The sequence below is a fragment of the Grammomys surdaster genome, unplaced genomic scaffold, assembly GCF_004785775.1.
Source record: "Grammomys surdaster isolate TR1022 unplaced genomic scaffold, NIH_TR_1.0 125940, whole genome shotgun sequence".
Classification (NCBI taxonomy): domain Eukaryota; kingdom Metazoa; phylum Chordata; class Mammalia; order Rodentia; family Muridae; genus Grammomys; species Grammomys surdaster.
Window position 1 is genome coordinate 3019987 of NW_021620762.1, and position 20840 is coordinate 3040826.

At 51.9% G+C, this 20840-nt stretch overlaps 1 protein-coding gene across 1 annotated transcript in view; it reads right to left on the bottom strand.

Annotated features, from left to right (window-relative positions):
- Itgb4 (integrin subunit beta 4) overlaps positions 1 to 17290 on the bottom strand; it is a 34904-nt gene extending 17614 nt beyond the window's left edge. Inside the window, exons 1-18 of the mRNA XM_028752818.1 lie at positions 17236 to 17290; positions 14503 to 14594; positions 13279 to 13361; positions 12947 to 13048; positions 12591 to 12795; positions 11371 to 11467; positions 11036 to 11207; positions 7384 to 7647; positions 7044 to 7133; positions 6651 to 6773; positions 6214 to 6378; positions 5349 to 5425; positions 3804 to 4006; positions 2218 to 2321; positions 2023 to 2121; positions 1756 to 1885; positions 934 to 1056; positions 739 to 845 (exon numbers count right to left, since the gene is read on the bottom strand). Coding sequence (XP_028608651.1) covers positions 739 to 845; positions 934 to 1056; positions 1756 to 1885; positions 2023 to 2121; positions 2218 to 2321; positions 3804 to 4006; positions 5349 to 5425; positions 6214 to 6378; positions 6651 to 6773; positions 7044 to 7133; positions 7384 to 7647; positions 11036 to 11207; positions 11371 to 11467; positions 12591 to 12795; positions 12947 to 13048; positions 13279 to 13361; positions 14503 to 14584 — 2226 coding nt within the window. The 5' untranslated portion in view covers positions 14585 to 14594; positions 17236 to 17290. The remainder of the gene's footprint in view (positions 1 to 738; positions 846 to 933; positions 1057 to 1755; positions 1886 to 2022; positions 2122 to 2217; positions 2322 to 3803; positions 4007 to 5348; positions 5426 to 6213; positions 6379 to 6650; positions 6774 to 7043; positions 7134 to 7383; positions 7648 to 11035; positions 11208 to 11370; positions 11468 to 12590; positions 12796 to 12946; positions 13049 to 13278; positions 13362 to 14502; positions 14595 to 17235) is intronic.
- Between the last annotated feature and the right edge of the window lie 3550 nt (positions 17291 to 20840).

Consider the following 20840-nt stretch of genomic DNA (forward strand, 5'->3'; position numbering starts at 1 on the left):
CTCCCTCTCCCTCTCCCTCTCCCTCTCCCTCTCCCTATCTCCTCTCTCTCTCCTCTCTCTCTCCTCTCTCTCTCTCCTCTCAATCTCTCTCTCTCTCTCCAGTGTTTGAGACGAAGTCTCATTATGCAGCCTTGGCTGCCCTAGATCTTGCTATGTAGACCAGGCTGTCTTCAAACTCACAAAGATCCACCTGCGTCTGCCTCCTGACTGCTGGGATTAAAGGTGTTCACCACCACGTCTAGCTAGGCCTCAGTTTTCCGGAATGCTTGCGATCGAGTCCAGGGCTTCAGGGCTTCATATATTTGCGATCAAGTCCAGGGCTTTATATGTATTAAGCAAGACCAACATCAACTGAGCTACACTCCCAACCCATTATGTAAACACTTAAAGGCCCTAAGAAATACATGTTTCTCTAACATATCTGATCATAGAACCCGTTTCTGTATGCACACATCCCACACTGCCACGGGTTAGCACAGTATGTGGTCTCTGCCCCTACCCATCATCCCATGCTGTGCACCCCCTAGTCTGTTGCCCCTGCTGACCGGCCCCAGACTGTCAGCTGCTGCCTCCCTTGCTCACAGGGGGTGAACTCCATGACAAGTACTCTGGGGCTCTGGCCTCTGATGGCCCAAGGCAGGAAGCAGTAGAGCCAGGCAGATGTGGTCCGCTTTGCCATGGCCAGTCTGGACCTTCTGTATCTCTTCCATCCCAGGAGGGCCTGGGCCGGGAACTTACTTTGCAGCAGGCACAGAATTTCCAGCAGAGCAGCAGAAGCAAAGCCAGGAGCAACAGGAGGAAGATGAGCAGGGGGATGAGCCACCAGAAGGAGCCGGGAGGGCAGTCTGCAGGGTGAGACGAGAAGGAGGCAGTGCGCATGCCCGCCCGGGTTGCCAGGGGCCACAGGCTGTGCACGCCCATTTGCCAGCTCACCTTTCTTCCTGTGGACCAGGACCGTGCTGTTGGGCCCAGGGCTGCCATCGCCCTCCACGGTGTAGTTGTAAGTGCAGTCGTCATCCTCGTCCCGGAAGGAGCAGTACTCCACCACCTCTTCCGCTGGACCCACAGACTGTTAGCATGGTACCCTGACCCTAGCCCTCCACTCGGGGCACCCCAGGGACTCCTCCGTGGCCTACTACGAGGTCTGGGGAAAGGCGTAAGTCCCCTGACTAGAGATGTCACCAGGATGAAGGGGACTGCCCTGTCCAGGCCTAGTCTGAAAGTTCATCTCCCCGACTTCCCGGCACCGCACACCGTCATGAGTACGGTGTCCAGCCAGCAGAGCTGACTTAGAAGGAGACAAATAATATCCCATCATCCAACAACACGCCCCAGCTGGGCCCCCAACTGTGCTGTGGGCATGCCCTATTTCTCACTCATCTGACTCCTCACTCCCAGTTACAGGGACTCTCCGTTCCCTCTCCGGTCTTGCTCCGACTTTGTACCTGTACTAGGCTTCCCGTCTAGGTCCTGAAGCATCCCACAGTCCCACTCACAAACCCAGTCCGGGAGGCGTAACCTCAATTCAGAGCCTTTTCCCCCGGAGAGGGACCCCTCCTCTCTGCTGGGTTCTTCCTACCTAGACTCAGCACTACGTCCCTCAGACCCCTTACCCTCTCCGACCCGGAGACAGACTCCTACTATGTCACCTATGCTGTACTGGAACTCACTAAGGAAGCAGAGATCTACCCGCTGCTGTCTCCCAAGAGCTGGTATTAAAGCTGCAGGGTACCACGCTGTTGCTGTCGCACCTACCTTTCTTAAGCTCGTCTACCATCTTGACCTTAAAGCTGCACTCCTCACACTTGCGCCCTTTCTTCTCCCCGGTGCCCCAGGCCTGGCACTGTACACAGGATCGGAGGTCCTCACAGAGGCCCAGGCGTATCTGGGTGGGGAGAAGAAAACAGACACCATGCTGGGTGGACCCAATGCCCTTTCTCTAGTGCCCCCAGCCAGTGTCTCCTTCCCAGCCTCTGCAGTTCCTGGGGTTCTCATTCTCACACCCCAGAACCCTTTCCTCACCGCAGAGTAGTTGATCTCACAGGTGGTGTCCGTGTAGAGCGACTGCTGGTTGCAGTGACAACGGCCACACTCACAGTAGCCTCGTCCATTGCAGATGCCCTGGGGTGGGGGAGTCAGCAGTGAGCAGGCAGGGCTCTATCCTTCCTTTCTTGCTCCCTCTACTGCCCACACCACCTGTCCTATATCCAGGCCTACCCCATTGCTATCGATGCAGGTGGCATTGCTGAGGGGACAGTCACAGCTGCGGCCTGTCCAACCAGGCTCACACACACACTCTCCCATGGAGCAGCGTCCCCGGTCTGTAAGAGAGGAAGAAAGGGAAGAGCAGACCCACATTCATATACGCCATCCAAGATGGCCAACCGTTACAGCCAGCCTCTGGGAGCCCTGTAGTAGAAGCTGCCCCTCAATTTTCTGGAAACATCTCCCCTCTGTCCTGCCTTCTTCTGAAGGCAGAGTGACCATCCTCAAACACAAATCCATTCCTGTGATTTCCTTGTGATCTCTAATGAGACAATAGGCTGGAGAAAGGCACAGATATGAATAAATAAGAAATCGGATTGCAGGGGCTGGTGAGATGGCTCAGAGGGAAGAGGTGCTTGTGACAGGAGCATGCTCTGAGTTCAGTCTCCAGAACACAGGAGGATCATGGAGAAAGACAACTCACAAGCCGGTACTGTAGGGGGGCGGTCCTGCCTGGAGTCAATCAACAATGTCTTCCTAAAGCCAGGACAACTGTGACAAAGTATCTAGTCAACAATGTCTTCCTAAAGCCAGGACAACTGTGACAAAGTATCTAGGAGAATCTACCAATGAATGCTTAGGTTTCACAGGTGAGTGTAAAGGAAAAAACACAAAGTGAGGTGACATACATATCCACAGCTTCCCGCTGCCCCCAACCCAAGCTGCTTGTCCACTGGCCCTGCTACATCCCTCTAAATCTCTTCTTCCTCTCCTCGCTCACACCTCTACCTCTACTAACTGTCTGCCCTTTTCCAGATACACCTGGCTTACCCTTTCATTTCTCCACCACACCCTGGGAAAGAGAGCTGAAGAGAAAAAAAACAGTAAACAAAAGCCACACGGGGAAGGAGGGGCCACCAGGGGTCGGGGGGAGTCAAGTCTGAGAAGGTTGACATAGGAGTCAGTCTTTAGGACCAACATGGCAGAAAGAGAGAACTGACTCCTGCAGATTGTTCTCTGATCTCCATCTGTATACCACGGCACACACGAACGTACTCACAGACACACAGGGTAATGAAAATTAAAAAACCAAAACAGGCTAGATAAAGGTATAGGAAAGCAAGACCATACTATCCGGTGACCAGTACGCAGTGAGAGTTTAATAACTATATAATGGATTTCATTTATTTGTTACCTATTTACCACCTCGCCTGGGTTGCTCTACCTACGAGCACCGGCCTGTATAATCTCAGCGATCGGCCCTTCGTAAATATGGAGGAGACACACGTTTGTGGCTGCCACTAGACGTTTTAGAGAAGAAAGATTGTTCTGTCATGTTCCTGTCACCCTTCGGGGGGCGAACCGGATTGTCTCCATCTTGAGATGGACTGGGGATCTGAGTTGCCAGAGATAGCCCAGAGGAAGGAAGAGTGCTTCGTGCCTGTCAGGGACCTTGGTCATGGGTACTGCTGATGAGGGAAGGGAGGTCCAGGCTGTGGTTGAACCCGAACAGGGATGGGGATGGGGGGAGAGCTTCTGCCTCTGCCAAGTGCCCTCCCTGCCCACAGGGCTGGTCAAGGCTGCTGAGCTGAACTCACCATTGCACAGGAATCCAGAGGTGCGGGGACACTGGAAGTTGTCATACTCGCAGAAGTGACCCTCGTAGCGGCCTTCGCCGTAGCACACACAACGTCCGCACTGGCACTCACCGTGGCCCGAGCATGGTTTGTCCTCTCCATCACGCAGGCAGGGCTGCGTGTCACTCAGAGAGCCCGTGGAGCAGTTGCAGGTTTTGCCACTCCTGAAGGAGGAACTGGTCACTATTGCATAGCCTGGGAGGAAGCCTGCTACTTTTATGCTCCCATTTTACAGACCACAATACTGAGGATCCATAAGGGTGGAGGTATCCAAGTCATACAGATAGCAATAGCTCAGCTGGGACCCAAACCTCAGGGTCCTGTTACCTGCTCACTAATTGTTCCTCTTCAGTGTTCACCTGTCTCAAGTCATGACAGACTTGCTTGGTGTCTCGGGGTGATTTTGCTTGTCTTTGTTTTTTTGTTGTGTGTCAAACGAGTCTTTCTTGGAGGCCTTGGCTGACTTGGAACTCACTAAGACTTAGGTTGGTTTTGTCTAGATCCTCCCTCTGCCCCCCGTAGTCCTGGGGTCACCAGTAGGCGGCGCTGAGCCTGGATAGGCTGGATTTGCTGCTCGTTTAAGGTTTCACTATATTGCTTAGGATCCAAACTTCTGGGCTTGAAAAATCCTCCTGCCTTAGCTCCCCAAGTCACCAAGTACATGAAGCCTGGCGGCCAGCAAGTGTCTCGAACCCTTACCAACACTTCCCTACCAGCTAATGTCTTGTCTTTTCTTTCTGAGACAGGGTCTCACGACATAGGCCTAGCTGGCCTGGAACTTGCTGTATAAATAGGCCAGACTAGCTTCAAAGTCTCAGAGATCCACCCGCCCCTGCCTCCTGAGTTCTGGGAGGCGAGCCATCGTATCTGCTACTAAGCTCATTTCCGGTTCAGTGGTCTGTGTGTGGCGGAAAAGATTTGAAGTGAAAACCGAGTCAGACCTGCTATCAGCACCCAGTCCCACCCCTGACAGTCATCTTGTCTGTCTTAGCGAGCGACACCCAGACACCCAGAAATAGTTCATGTGTCCATGTGTGGATGCGCCTCAGTTTATGATGGGGTTATTCACGACAAATCTATTGTAAATTGAATCATGTTTCCAGCGCCTAAGCCAGTAACAACTTAGCCCAGTCCAGCCTACTGTCAGCCACTTTTGCACCATTGTAATGGAAGAAGAGGAGGAGGAGGAGCTGGACATCAGAGACAGGCCTGGTAGCATAGACTCTCAGGACTTGCAAGTCTGAGACAGGATAGTGAGTTTGAGGCCAGTCTGCCCTATACAGTAAGACTCAACAAAACCCACCATCCAGTCAATCAAACAAAATAAAACCAGCCCCAAACAGGCTAAGCCAGATTCAGTTAAATAAGGACCATCCCACATAGATTTGAACCGGATTCGTCCAACAATTGAGTGTGCCCCTCTTTCAGCCCTTTCAAGGACCCGAATATATACAAGGACTGCCCCTGCGGCTGAACGTGTCAGGAGAGGCTCCGTTTCCCACTCACCAGCCCTCGTTGCACACACAATGTCCACACATGAAGTCTCCTCTGAAGTTACAGCGAGCTGACCGAACTTCCTTTTGCTGGAACAAGATCATGGTGTGTCCACACATAGAAGGCAGGGACAGAGCCACTGGGCACCAGCTGAGGCTGGTCTGGATCTCTCTCTCTCTCTCACTCTCTCTCTCTCTCTCTCTCTCTCTCTCTCTCTCTCTCTCTCTCTCTTCCTCCCTCCCTCACCCCTCCCTCCTTCTCTCCCTGTCTCCCTGTCTCCCTTCCTTCCTTTCTTCCTTCCTTCTTTCCTTCCTTTCTTCTGTTTTTGTTTTGCTTTGTTTTTTTCTTCCAAGGCAAGGTCTACCTGTATTGCCCTGGCTGTTCTGGAACTGGCTCTGCAGACCAGGCTGGCCTTGAACTCAGATCTGCCTGTCTCTGCACCTCCACTGTCTGGCTGGAACTTTCTTTTTTTTTTTTTGGTTTTTCGAGACAGGGTTTCTCTGTGTAGCCCTGGCTGTCCTGGAACTCACGCTGTAGACCAGGCTAGCCTCGAACTCTCGAACTCAGAAATCTGCCTGCCTCTGCCTCCCAAGTGCTGGGATTAAAGGCGTGCGCCACCACCGCCCGGCTTGGCTGGAACTTTCTATATAACCCAAACTGGCCTCAAACAAGATTCTCTTTATCCAGCCTCCTAAACGCTTGGTTACAAGTGTTTCTTTTATGGCTGGTTTCGCTGCTGGGTATTTCTGCTGCTCTCTGTGACTTGGGACAACCCTTCAGGGATGTATATCCACAGGAGGTTCCATCTCTTTTACCCAGGGTCCTAGTGCAGGGCTCAGCTCCTCTCTCCCTCACCCACAGCAGGGCTGATTCTTACCAGCTCACAGGCACACACGTCACAGATCACGCTCACATCCATCCGGAGGCCGTCGGAGAAGGAGGGTTTCAAGTGGATGTTGCCCCCTTGGTCTTCTTTGGCTAGCTGGCACACATGTGTTCCGTCTATGTCCTCCACTGCCCGAAGCTGCACATTGTATGTGCCCTGCAGGGATCCCAGTGTCAGCCGAGGTAGACAGTGGCTCTTTGACACTAGCCTGCCCACTCATCTTAGCAACCCTTACTGGTGCACACTCTTATTCACTCCCAGTGTATGGACAGGGATATGAACAAGCAGAGGAATGTGCCAGGCTCATCCAAGAGATCCAAGCCAGAAGAACTGAACCCCAGGGCCCATGTATGTCCCTTGTTAGAAGATGCCACTCCTTTAGGAGGCTACACCTAACCTCCCATCCCCCTGTGTTCACGAGAGCATACCACTTCCCCCCGCTTGATGTGAAAGGACCCAGTCTCTGTCTTCTGGAGAGTATCGGAGGTGACCTCTGTCCTCAGGCCTCTTGGGCTGTCCAGAGCCCGGATGTCCAGGTTAGAGCGAATTCTCTGAAGAAGAAGAAATGATAGTGGTCTGTGTGGAGCCTGGGCTCGGCCACCTTGGCATGGCCTGGCTGTTCTTCACCTGACTGGAATGGAAGACAGATGAGGGTGGGCATGTGAGCACAGGGGCAGCCCCTGCGGGAGCCTGGGCCATCGCCCAGTAGACTCTCAGGCTCCAGGGATGGCCAGAGACCCGCCTCACTGCCTTATCCCACACACATCCTTCAACCTCTCGCCCACTCCTTCCTCCCTCCCTGTCCCAGCGGGGCTCCTCACATAGAAGGCCTCCTCCAGCAGCTCCACGATGTTGGATGAGTCCTCCTGCAGGACTCCCAGAGAAGAGACAGGGAAATATTTATGGAGCTTCTGCAAGAGACAACACAGGCCTTGGGTTAAGCTCTGTCACATTGTATTTTCCTTAGATACTTACTATCTTACATCTTTAGATACATCTACTATGCCAAGTGGTAAAACCAGGCACCTACTCTCTCACCTGCTTGAGAGTTCAGGTAGGGAATGGGGACCCAGAAGTTTTGGGGGGAGGCATCAGGAGTGAAGAAAGAAGGGAGCTGAGAGGTTCTGTTTTCCACCCCACTGCACTACCCAGGTCTCACACCTCATAGTAGCTGTAAGAGTAGTTGGTGACAGCGAAGATGGGGATGATGTTGTGCTTGGCAAGCAGGCGAACCAGTGTGGGCACGGATGGGTAGTCCTGTGTCTTGTATTGGGTGTAGGTACCCGTGTCGTCCAGGTGGCATTTCTCATCATTACGGTTCATGATGCCGGCCAGCACGTTGGCACCATCGGCCTCATAGTGGAAGGCAGACTCGGTGGAGAACACCAGCAGGTGGGTGCTGTCAGCCCTCCAGCCAATGTTCCTCTGCAAGGCAAGGAGGGGCACACCCACTAAGCAGGCTGCTTGCTGAGGACTGACATTCTTTCATGAAGTGGTTCCCAAAAGGGGTTGTGGGCCGAAGCCACGGGATTAATAAATAGCATGTATCATTATGCAGAACGTGTGACTGACAGAGAAAACCAGAGAGAGAGAGGATATGCAGAGTGTGCCCAGCACGGGGCGCTGTGGCAGAGAGTGTGCCCAGTATGGGCACCACGAGCGAGTCAAGCCTGATACCCTGGGACAGCTCCTTTTGATCCCAAGCCCTCAGCCACACTGCAAGGATAGTGTAGATGCATAGGAAAATGTTCACAGCACCATGTTAAGTGAAACGGGCAGGCTGAAAGAGATGGTGTTTCCCACGGGACAGGCTCACACTGACTCCTAGATTTGAATGCTTGGTCACCGGGGAGTGGCACTACTTGAGAGGGGTTAGGAGGCATGGCTTGTTGGGGGCTTTGGGGTTTCAGAAGCTTATTCCTAGTCTAGTGTCTCTTCCTGCTGCCTGTGGCTGTCTGTGGATGAAGAACCATGGTTTCCTGCATGTCGCCATGCTTCCCGCCATAATGAACTAAACCTCCGAAACTGTGAGCAAGCCCCAGTGAAATGCTTTCTTTAATAAGAGTTGCTGTGATCACAGCGTCTCCCCACAGCAGTAGAACATTGGCTAAGACAACAGCATATGGCAAATAATTTGAAAAATACATAGAGTGTCTTTGTTTTTAAGATAAGGCCTTGCCCTGTAGTCCAGGCTGACCTCAGACTTGTGACCTTCCTGCCTTAGCCTCTTGAATGCTGGGATTATTGGCACAGACCACCACATCTAGCATTATTTGGGAGGAATTTTTTGTTTGTTTGTTATTTATCTTGAGACAGGGTCTCTCTATGTAGCCCTGGCTGTCCTAAAACTCATTGTGTAGACCAGGTTAGCTTCAAACTCACAGAGATCCTCCTGCCTCTGCCTCTCAAAAAGCTGGGATTAAAGGCATGTGCCACCACATCTGGCTTAGGGTGATTTAAAAAAAAAAAAGATTTGCTTTATTTGTGTACGTGTATGCTTGCGTTTTTGTATGCCTCGTGTGTGTGGAGGTGTCTGAGGAACCCAAAAGAAGGTGTCAAGTCCCCTCACTTGTGAGCTGTCTGACGTAGATGCTAGGAGTCAAACCTTGGTCCTCTGGAAGGGCAGCAAGTGCTCATAGATATTGGCCAAATTCTCTAGCCCGTGATTTTATACCCGTGATTTATTTAATTCTAAAATTGTCTTCCCTCTATTTGGATGTTTTGCCTGCATGTCTGTCTGTCTGTCCACATGCATGCGTGGTGTCTGCAGAAACCAGAAGAGTGGGTTGGATTCCTTGGAACTGGAGTTAAAGATGGCTTTAAGCCACCATGTGGGTGCTGGGAATTGAACCTGGGTCCTCTGGAAGAACAGTAAGTTCTCCTGGCTGCTGAGCCATCTCTCCAGCACATCGTTCTGCTTTCTTCTCTCTCTCTCTCTCTCTCTCTCTCTCTCTCTCTCTCTCTCTCTCTCTTTTCTTTCTTTCTTTTGTCCTCTCTCTCTCTCTTCTTTCTTTCTTTTGTCCTCTCTCTCTCTCTCTCTCCTTTCTTTCTTTTGTCCTCTCTCTCTCTCTCTCTCTCTCTCTCTCTCTCTCTCTCTCTCTCTCTCTCTCTCTCTCTCTCTCCTGCTTTGTTTATTGAGACAAGACCTCACTATGTTGCTCCTGATTGTAAGCTCACCTTGTAGACCCAGCCTGGTCTCCAACTCAGAGATCCCCATGCCTCTTCCTGCCGAGTGCTGAGATTAAAGGCATATTCTCCCAATCTGCAGCCTGTTTTGTTTTTCAGACAGGGTCTCATGTAGCCTGTGCTGGTCTTGAACTCAGTACGTAACTGAGGATGCTTTTAGAAGTCTGATCACCCCGCCTCCACTTCCCAAGTGCTGGAATTTTGGATGTGTATCACCCTCCTGGGTTTATATAAAGTGTGCTTTCTTTTCTTTTTTTTGTGTGTGTTGTTATTTGTTGTTGTTGTTGTTGTTTGAGACAGGATTTCTGTATATAGCCCTGATGTCCTGGAACTCACTCTGTAGACCAGGCTAACCTTGAACTCAGAAATCCGCCTCCCAAGTGCTGGGATTAAAGGCGTGCACCACCACTGCCCAGCTAAAGTGTGTTTTCAAAACTGTGCATTACAAGAAAGTGTTCGTGATAGTGTTAAGTGAAGAAAAAAAATCGGGGACGGAGGGGGCAAGTTTCAGAATTATAGGAAAAACAGTTCCACTATGTAAAATGTGGGAAAAGGAACAAAATATATCTACAGGCTATCAAAGAGTTGGCTGTTTGTTGTTTTTGGAATTATAGGCAGTTTTCGTTCTTTGTTTTCTAATTTATCTGCACTATAGATAGATTATTTTCAAAATGAAAAAAAAATGATGTAGACATAAAAAGAAGTGGCAATTTTAACTGCCAGCCCTGGGCCAGAGATACAGCTCTGCAGGCAATGGTACTTGTCTTCAAGCCTGATAATCTGAGTTATACCCCCCAGGCATGGGGAAAGGAGAGAACTAACCCCCAAAAGTTATCTCCTGACCGCTACATACACACCTCCATCCTGTGGCCTGTGCACGTGTGTGTGTGTGTGTGTGTGTGTGTGTGATCCCATCTCCCAGAACTGGAGTGACAGATGGTTGTGAGCTGCCCATTAGGTGCTGGGAATTGAACCCAGGTCTTCTGGAAGAGCAGCTGGTGCTCTTAACTGTGGAGCCATCTCTCCAGCCTTTGTTCACAAATAAATAAATAAATAAATAAATAAATAAATAAATAGCTGCCAGCACAGTTGGAGACTGGACAACTTGTAGATCTGGGAGATGGTCAGGGCCCTGAATATTCCAGAACTACTAGATCCATGTCTGCCTCACTGGCTAATACAAATGCAGGTTGTAACAATGCAGGCATGGACCTGGATTCCCAGCACATCAAAAATAGGATTAGAATTAGGGGCTGGGGGCTGGAGAGATGGTTCAGTGTTTAAGAGCACTGGCTGCTTTTCCAGAGGTCCTGAGTTCAATTCCCAGCAACCAACCACACAGTGGCTCACAACCATCTGTAATGGAATCCGATGTCCTCTTCTGGTGTGTCTGGAGACAGCTAAAGTGTATTCATATACATAAAATAAATAAATAAATAAATCTTAAAAAAAAAGAATTAGGGGCTGGTGGAACATCTGGTGATCTTAAGGAATGGGGTCCAGGCCTCTGGGGACCCCCTTAAGGGATGCTGAGCCTCACAGAGGTGGAACAGGCCTGCAACAGTTTATGTCCTTCCCAGAAAGCGCAGCCCTGGCCTAGGCTGCCAGGATCTCCTTGGGCACTCACTGTGCATACGGCTGTCTGCAGGATGGCATCAAAGCCTCCTTCAGGAGCGTCCAGGTTGCCTGAGATGCGTTCTCCTTGTAGCTTGTCCCAGAATTCTTCCACATTTTCTGTTAAGCTGATAACATTCTTGAAGGAGAATGGAGGGTCACTGTTGGGCCAGGGCTCCTTCAGCCTGTGCAGAGGTAGAAACAGAGTCAGCGTCAGGGAAGAACTAGGTCCCATGTGCTCCGGTGTGTATGACTCATTGCAGTCAGAGGAGAATTCCGTGCCAGTATGAGAGGACACAGAACACATGGCCAGGACCCTTGCCCGCCCACACCCACTCAGCCACTCACTTCTCGGGCCTCATGTCCGTCTGAGGGACACTGACTTTGTCCACAAACTTTCCAAATCCAATAGTGTAGTCACTGGTGAGCTGGCGCAGGATCTTAGCTGGGTTTCAGGAAGAAAGAAAGACAGCTGAGTCCCAGCATCCCCTCAGAGGACCCTATGCTGGTTCAGGAAGGAGGAAGCTAGCAAAGGCGACCTCTTGTGAACACTGTGTGTTGTACATTAGTTCTTAGCTCTTGTTCCTTTCCTCTCCCCTCCCCTTCCCTCCCCTCCCCTCCCCTCCCTTCCAGTCCCATCCTGTCCTGTCCTGTCCTCTCATCTCCTGTCCTCTCCTGTCCTCTTCTGTCCTGTCCTGTCCTGTCCTGTCCTGTCCTGTCCTCTCTTCTCCTCTCTTCTCCTCTCATGTGTCTGGGTATTTTGCCAGCATATATGACTGTGTACCATGAGGGTGGCTGGTGTCCATGGTGGACTAAAAAGGGATCCCATCTCCCAGAACTGGAGTGACAGATGGTTGTGAGCTGCCCATTAGGTGCTGGGAATTGAACCCAGGTCTTCTGGAAGGGCAGCTGGTGCTCTTAACTGTGGAGCCATCTCTCCAGCCTTTGTTCAGATTTATAGGTGGGGAAAGTGGGGTTGGAGGAAACTTAGTTATGCATTAAGAAATAGTGGGGTGCCAGGCGGTGGTGGCGCACACCTTTAGTCCCAGCACTTGGGAGGCAGAGGCAGAGGCAGGCGGATTTCTGAGTTCGAGGCCAGCCTGGTCTACAGAGTGAGTTCCAGGACAGCCAGGGCTGCACAGAGAAACCCTGTCTCGAAAAAACAAAACAGAAAGAAAGAGAGAAAGAAAGAAAGAAAGAAAGAAAGAAAGAAAGAAAGAAAGAAAGAAAGAAAAGGAAAGAAGTAGTGGGGCAGCTGACCTAGTTTAGTCTGCAGAGCTGACATAGACATGGCCTTGTGGCGTGGGGTTCCCTCTTTGTCAGGGCCAGATGGCTCAGCTGTTTGCCATTCGTGGACCTCCTGTGAAATCTTAAATAGTGAGCTTGCTCTGCCAGAATCTCTCTCCCTCTGTGAATGAGGGCTCTTTGAGGTGTATGTGTGTTGGGGGCTCAGATGTTTCACCTTTTCACAAAGGGTATATGCAGCTGTTCCGTGTCGTACGTGTCCTCCTGAGCTAGCTGGACGAGCCCTGCCTCTACTTGCCCATCTTTCCCATACTGCAGCGTACCCAGGTTCTGCCCCATCTGCTTGAGGTTGTCCAGATCGTCAGACATGGAGTTGGAGAAGTCCATGAGAATATACAGATCCACAGGGCTCTCCAGGGGCTCAAACACCTTGAACACAAAGTTGCGCTCCTCACCCGGTCGCAGCCGGACTTGCAGGCCTTGGGGAGATACCTGGCTACGGTGCAGGCTGGTGTCAATCTGGGTGTTCTGTGTCCAGGGGAGTGGAGCAGTTTATTAGGAGGTCACTATGGAGACCTGAGAGGAGCATCCCAGACCTGCCATGGGGCACTATGGTTCTTATAACCAACCACCCAGCCTCATGCATGGAGAGCCCACCCTTCCACCCAACTCCAGGCACCTCTGTGATTTCAAAGCTGCTCTCCATGACCAGTATGCTCTCTCCCCGGCAGCCTGCAGCCAGAAGCTCCGCCTGGGTGTTGCAGCGCCTTTCCTTGAACAGCTGGTCAGAAGCAGATGGACTCAGAGCAGGTGACAGCCAACCCTGGGCTGCCTTACTCCTGGTTTATTTCCTTCTGATACTCCCACCCCTCTCCTCTTCTCACACCCCAGAATGATCTGGGGCTAGGCTGATGGGATGGCAAGAATCAAGTTGGCTAGAGCCAGATGTGAGGCAACAGGCAGTGGATGGTAGCTCAGGCTGGCCCAGAGAGCCTAATGGCGGTAGCTCACCTCATCTGTGCAGTAGGCACAACTCTTGTCCACTCGGATGCACTCGGTACAGCTCTTCACCTGAGCCTTCTTGCAGCGGTTGGCTGGTAAGCGGAGGGCACATGAATGAGGGCTGCGACCTTCCCAACTGCACCCTCCTCCGACAAAAGTGTGGCTCCTCTCTTCCAGACTTAGAGAGGAGAACACGGTCTGTCTGTTCCATACGGCACAGCTAGGAACCAGCAGGGCCAGGTCTCAAACCTGGAACTTTCTTCTTAAGTTGGGAGGATGAAAAGTGCGGGCTTTGCTAGCTGGACCCCCCCCCCTTGTCACTTCATCCTTTCCAGTATGTCTAGCCTGTCACCCCAGGACTCTTGTAACTAATCATCACTATCAATGCAGACCAACGCACAACAGTAGACTTAGGTAAAACATCTGTCCAGTGTGGCTGTCACCCCTGTGACAAGCCACATTCACCACTCTCTCCTTGTCAGTCCCTCCTCATTATGGCTTATGCCTCCTAGAATGCTGCCAGGGGGGACTAGTCTATCCCTTGACCCTCCTCTAGTGAGGGGGCTCTGTCTGTCTTGTTTATTAGCCTTGTGCCTAAGGCTGGGCACACAGTAGGTTCTTAGAAGTGAATGAAAGACCTCAGTTTCCACAGATGTTATTGGGGTTCCCTTTCATTCTAGTTAGTTAGACTCACAATAAGGTCCTACTAGCTGCATCAGAGCACACAGTAAGGGCTCTCGTGAACTCTAGTCTGTGGCTCCCTGGTCAGGGTTTAGTAATAGTTTTGATGAGGAAAGGGAAGCTCTGATTTCCTGTGATTGTCGATTTCTATGGTGTAAATATTGCCACCATAGTCCTCCCCCAAGTAATGAACATGACCTCACCTGACAGGAAAATGTAATTAATCTGTAGGAGCTGTTCTCCAACCAGGAACCCTCAAGAACATAGTTGATATGTCAGCAATCTCCCTGGAGGTTCCTCTAACACCCTTAGCTCCACCACTGAGGTCTCAGCTCTGCCTCTAAATGGGCGGCTCCCCTCCCTGGGCAGCCGCCTTCCTTTCTACCTCAGGCTACCTAGCAGGGCCTACAGCTATCAGAGGTGAAGGACATGGATCCTCAGGTTCTCCAGTCTGAGAGATGTACAGCTGTCAGTTGACTGACTGACTGACCGATCGACACAGGGTCGTGTCTTAAGCTGCCTAGAGGGGGCTACAGGAACGTTCTGACTCACCCATATCTCCAGGGAGGCTGACACTCAGCACTGCTGCCAGCAGCAGCTTCACCCATGGGCTGGAACGTGGCCCTGCCATCATCCTCTTCCTCCTGCAAAACCACAGTGGACGCACGATGTCTGTACAACACTGCTCCGCACCATGGGCTCCCTGGATCCCCACCAGAGCTCCACCAGGCAGGTGAGACAATATTGTGTAAGTGTGGCGCTGGAGGCTCAAGTCTGACGCACAGGGTGGATCACACCTATAATCCCAGCACTTGGGAGATGGAAGAGATTACGGCTGTCACGGTCTAGGTAGCCACAGGGGGTACTCTGCTTGCCAATGGAAGAGACAAGGAGTTTTATACCTGTCTTCTCTACTACCTCTTTCTAGAGGAAGAGCTCTCCGGCCTTTGTGGAGTCTGGGCTCTGAGGATGTTCCAGTACCAGGTCTCTTGGAGCTGGTCTCAGCAAAGTTAGGGTGGGCTTTTATGATGTCCTTGCCTGTCAGTTCCCAGTGAGTGGAGATACAGTCTCTCAGTGGGTAGGCTTCCTCTATAGAACAGTAGCCTTCCTCTACTGTACCTGCTGACCCCTCTGTACCAATTGTCTTGTTCCTTGTGCAGGTGATGGCACCAAGAGAAGAGGTGCTGGCTTGGGAGTGGCTGCTGTCTGCGTTCTACACTGCTGGCTCATCAGTGTGGCTTCTAAACACCCTGCTGTCCACCCAACTGCCCCAGAGTTTCAGGACACCTGATCGGGGCCTGGGGTTAGTTTAGGAGACCCTGTTGCCCACTGTCACACAATAGTGGCCATTAGAACACTATTAAACCATCTCAGGACACCAGAAGCCTTCCAGGTCTTTGAAAAGATGGGCAGCCCAATGCCTTGTCAGGAAGAAGCTGGGCTCCAAAGCTACCAAGGCCTGCACAGAGGAGGGCAAAGGCCAGGGCCGCACCTTTTTGTCTAGGGCCACAACCTCCAAGGACCCAGACAAGGCCACATCCACTGTCCCTCCACCTTGGATCCTTTCTTAGCACCCCCATGTTGTAGGGCAGGGACAGTCCCAGAGTCTGTAAGGCTGAGGTCTTCTGCTCAGCAAAGAAAGTAGGCAGGTACAGTCCCCTGCATCCAAGGCGTGGTCCCCAAGGAGGCCGACATCAGTCTCAGCATATCCACAGTCAGAGCCCGCATGGAGACGTTGCCCTAACAGGGTAGTGGCTAGGGGGGAGCCCTGAATCAGCAGAGGCGTGACTCCTAGGAGAAATGAGTTTCTTGCTGCCTTGGGCGTAGGCACCACACCCACATGCTACATAATGCAAGCTGCAGAATTGCCCTCCCCAGGGCCCGATTACCTAGGCAGGTATGGGCACCAGAGGGACAAACCCAGCTCTTTTCACAGGCCCAGCATATAGAGCTGTTACAAACGGACAGGATGGCAACACATACCCAGCATGTCAGCAAAGGGTCACCAAGGAATCTGCACAGAACCCAGTGGGAGAGGCTTGCCTGTGTATGCTTAGGACAGATGTGATACGGAGGCTGTGGAGGCTCCCCTTCCAGCAGTCAGCATTGGAAGGGTCTCCTGGGGATTTGGGGACAGTGCAGATTCCATACTGAATAACACACGCACACTCACACGCACACGCACACGCACACACACTCACACGCACACACACTCACACGCACACACACACACACACACGAGCTATATACTTGCTGTTAAAGGCCTAGGCAGACACTCAAGAGCTTACTTTGACCCAGCTTGTATTTTAAAAGTTCTAAAAGGAGTTGCCTATTACAGAAACAACGAAATTTCACATGAGGGTTAGGATGGAGGATGCCATCAGGGTATGTGGCCATGGCAGGCTGGGCCAAACAGACGGGAAAGCAGCACTTGAAGCCCTAACAGCCCCTTGCCTAACCTGTCAGCCATTGGAAATTAGGGGTAAGGAGCCAAACACTCATTTTCTGATGTCCGTTCTCGTTCCTTTCTCCTCAGCCCCCAGGAGACTCAATTTTCACTTCTAGTTCTGACCAGGACAGAAACAAACGTGCCCCCCTGGGTTGAACCTATGCCCAGGGTGTGGCAAGTCTGTCGGGAAGAAGGAAGAGGTCTGCGCCTACCCTTGGGAGCCACCTGGAATCTCGGGCCACACTGACAGCCAGAAGGCTACTCCAAGGACCATGAGGAGGAGTGTGTGGCGGGGACAAGCGCTCACAGGGCTGCTGGGTGAGCTTCTGAAAGCTCCCCGAGAAAAGGTGCCTGGGGCGGGCTTTGGGAAGAGAGTAGGCTGCGGGCCAGCCAAGAGGAAAATCAGGGACTCCCCATGCCCGGCATGCACCGGGTCACCACGCAGCAGGTCCTGTCAAGCCAGACAAGAAGGGGGCTTGCTGCAAGGTAGTTAGTTGTTCCTCTACTGTCTTCAGATCGCTGAGGGGAGGCAAACCCCCAGAGGGCCGGTGAACCCCAGCCTCTACCCACTCCCACCTACTCAATGTCCTCCTCTAGCGGGGGCATCTGATGGCCACCACCCTGCTTCCAGCTGTCCCCTTCCCACATCCTGGCAGGCTTGGCACCTGTCCTGGCAGCATGGGCAGAGGGAGCCAGGGCCTGCCAATCTTCAGAGAAGGGAAGGGAAACAAAAGCCCCGGGCGGGAGTGAGTATTCACTTTCCTCTCCAGCCCTGTCGTCCCGGGGCACCGGGGCAGGCGGGGTGCCCTCGGATCTGCAGCGGGAGCTGCACCTACCTTAGTGGGAGTACCTCGGACCTGGGCTGCGCTGGATCGAGCTGAGTGCGCGGGCGAGCCCGGCGGGGCAGCAGGGCGGGCGGCGGCGGGCGGGAGCCAGCAGCGCTTTATGGACGGGCGGCGCAGGTAGGAAGGAGGCGCTGGTGAGTCAGGCGGGCTGCATTCCTGCGCGCTGCGCGCACCTGTCGGGGCAGGAGCTGGGGTGTCGCCGCAGCCGCCAGGCCCGCCCCCCGGAAAGGGCTGCGGCTCAACCGGCGCCGGCTCCGAGCCCCGAGCCGCCGCGGAGGGGGCTGGAGGAGGAGCCACTGTTTTCTGCAGCACAGACCGGAGCTCCGGCCTCCCCACCCGTCCAGGCTCCCGGATCGGGTCCCCCGGCCGCTCCGGGTCGCGGGTCCGCTTCTTAATACACAGTTTCTGGGCAGTGAGCCCAGCTGGGCCAGTCCCGCTGCCTCGACGGTCATCGGGTCGTGCACCACCCTCTCCGTGTCAGCGCGAGGATGGGTCGTGCCCCAAACCGGTAGGGAGACTTAGCACTCTTGGGCCGCTGGCCACTGAGCTCTCTCAGTGTGACTAGAGAAACCGATAGGCAAGGGCTGGGGCCTCTGAGTTTCTTCAGAGCCTACTCAAATCTCTTTCGAATGTAATAGTAGCCATCAAGGGGCCAGGTGAGCTAGTGGAGTAGCACTCGTGGATTGTTACAGTGTTACTGACAAGCTGATTCACAAATCTTACTCTTGCTGCAGGCTCTCAAATGCCTCCAGGCCCCGCTCATTTAATAATGAGCCCGTTGAGGCGCTGCAAGACCCCAGCTGGATTTTTCCTCCTCTAGTCTCACCGGGTTAGCTAATGCTCGTCGGCACTCAACCTTCTCAAACCGTGGGGGCTTCAAGCTCGCTAAGTGTCAGAGCCAGAGCATGCAGTCTGAAACTCAGCCCGATTTACCCCTTACCCTTGAAGACCCTGGTCTAATGTTACAAGAGCTTTAGATTTCCTGGGCTTTGCCACACACATCCTCTGGTGGTTTATAAGTCCGAGAATATGACATTTTCGCACGGTGTAGCCCAGGCTAGTCTTGAATTTGGGGTAATTCTCCTGCCTCCACCTTGCAAGTGCTGGGATTACAGGCATTCGCCACCACCCCTGCTCTTTTTATTATTTTCGTTTTGATACGGTGCTTGGGATAGAACATAGGTCTTCATACACATCAGCCACGTACTGTACCACTGAACTAGCCCTCCAGACCAGAGTATGGCTTCTTTATGGCATTTATTATACTGGTTTGAAATGATCACCCCACTGGACTGTGGACTCTGAGAGCCCGTGTTTTCTGCCCCAACCTGAGGTGATCCAAGTCAGGAGAGGTGGAGATGCCCAGCTCTGGGCTAGAGACCAGCCCTGGTGCCTGGTACATAGAAGGAGCTCAGGACAGTGTGACTGGGTAAGATGTCTCAGTGGGTGAAGGTGCTTGCTGGCAAACTTAGTGACCCGAGTTTGATCCCTGGTGGAACTCATTCTCATAAGTCCTCTGTGGTGTGTACATCCATCCCACCCTCTCAAATAAACAAATGTAAAACACAGCAGTGCAGGCCTTTCATCCAAGCACCTCGGAAGCAGAGCCATGTGGATCTCCGTGAGTTCAAGGTCAGCCTGGTCTACATGGAGAGCTTCAGGCCAGCCAGAGCTGCACAGACTTTGCTTCAAAAATAATACTAATAAAAATGAATTTCAAAGCCGGGCGGTGGTGGCGCACGCCTTTAATCCCAGCACTTGGGAGGCAGAGGCAGGCAGATTTCTGAGTTCGAGGCCAGCCTGGTCTACAGAGTGAGTTCCAGGACAGCCAGGGCTATACAGAGAAACCCTGTTTTGAAAAACAAACAAACAAACAAACAAACAAGCTCTTTGCAGACTAGAGAGACGGCACAGTGGTTAGAGCACTGATTGCTCTTCAGAGGTCCTGAGTTCAGTTCCTAACAACCACGTGGTGGCTCACAACCATCTGTAATGGAATCTGATACCCTCTTCTTGTGTGTCTGAACTTAACATAAAACAAATAATCTTAAAAAAAAATTTAAGCCAGGCACTGGTGGTGCATGCCTTTAATCCCAGCACTTGGGAGGCAGAGTCAGGTGGATTTCTGAGTTTGAGGCCAGCCTGGTCTACAGAGTGAATTCCAGGACAGCCAGGGCTACACAGAGAAAGCCTGTCTCAAAAAACCAAAAAAAAAAAAAAATCTTTAAAAATATTTATTTGTGAGTATAGGGTGGGAGTTAGAGGATCATCTTTAGGAGTTGGTTCTCACCTGCATCCTGTTGAAGCAGGGTCTCTTGTTTCTATTCCTGTGCTGAATACTGCAGGTAGCTGGTCCCCAAGCTCTGGGACCATTCTGCTGTCTCTAGGCCAGTGCACATGGTTCTTATAAGGGTTCTAGAGTTCAAACCTAGACGTCACGATTGGGTAGCTAGTGCTTTTACTAGATGAACCAGGCATCTCTCATCTCTCTGTTCTCAGAAGAGAAGGGGAATGGAGGAGGAGCTGTGTGTGTGTGTGTGTGTGTGTGTGTGTGTGTGTGTGTGTATAACTGGAAGGAGGGGGTAGATATTGGAATGTAAAGTAAATAAATAAATTAATGAAAAACAAAACTTTTAGCTGGGCGGTAGTGGTACACGCCTTTAATTCCAGCACTTGAGGGGCAGAAGCAGGTGGATCTTTGTGAGTTCCAGGACGGGCTGGTTTATAGAGCAAGTTCCAGGACAGCCAGGGCTACACAGAAAAAAATGCTGTCCCAGAAAAACCTTTAGCAGTGTGTGTTCGTGTGTCCATGACACACGTGGAGGTCAGAGGGCAACTCTGTGTCATAATTTCTCTCCTTCCATCTTTCTGTGGGTTCCTGGTATGAAACTCAGGTCACTAGGCTTGAGTGGTAAGTACCTTCATGTGCTGAGCCATCTCGCTGGTTCTGCATGTTAATTTTATAAAAGTAAAATAGCCACGGGGTTTAGCGGTCTAGAACCAGCTACTTGGGAGGCTATTTAGGAGCATTGAAACTGTAGGTCTGCATGGGCTACGTGGCAAGTTTGAGGCTACTATGGGCAACCTTGGAGAGGCTGTCTCTCATAAATGAATAAGTGGCCAAGGATGTACCACTTGCCTAGAATGTACCGGGCCCCTGGCTCTATCCTTAGTAATACACACGACATAAAACTCTTTTGGTGATTTGACTGCATGTATGTGCATGAAGGTGTCAGATTCCCTGGAGCAGGAGTTATAGACGTTGTAAGCTGCCATGAGGGTGCTGGGAATTGAACCCGGGTCCTCTGGACAGAGCAGCCACTGCTCTTAACCACTGAGCCGTCTCTCAGCTTCTGTAAAATAAAACTTTATCCACTAGTTCAATCACTTGTTTAGTTTACAAGTGTTTAGTGAGCTGCAATGTGAATGAGACACACTACTTGCCCACGGTGAGCCACGGTCCGTCAGAGCCTAGCTTTCCAGCATGAGCTGTAAACATTCTCCAGAGATATGCTGGACTTTGCCACAGTCTGACCATGTGAGCTAGATCCCCCAGCTATGAAATTCAGGGTAAGGGTGGCAGCCCCTCCTATAAT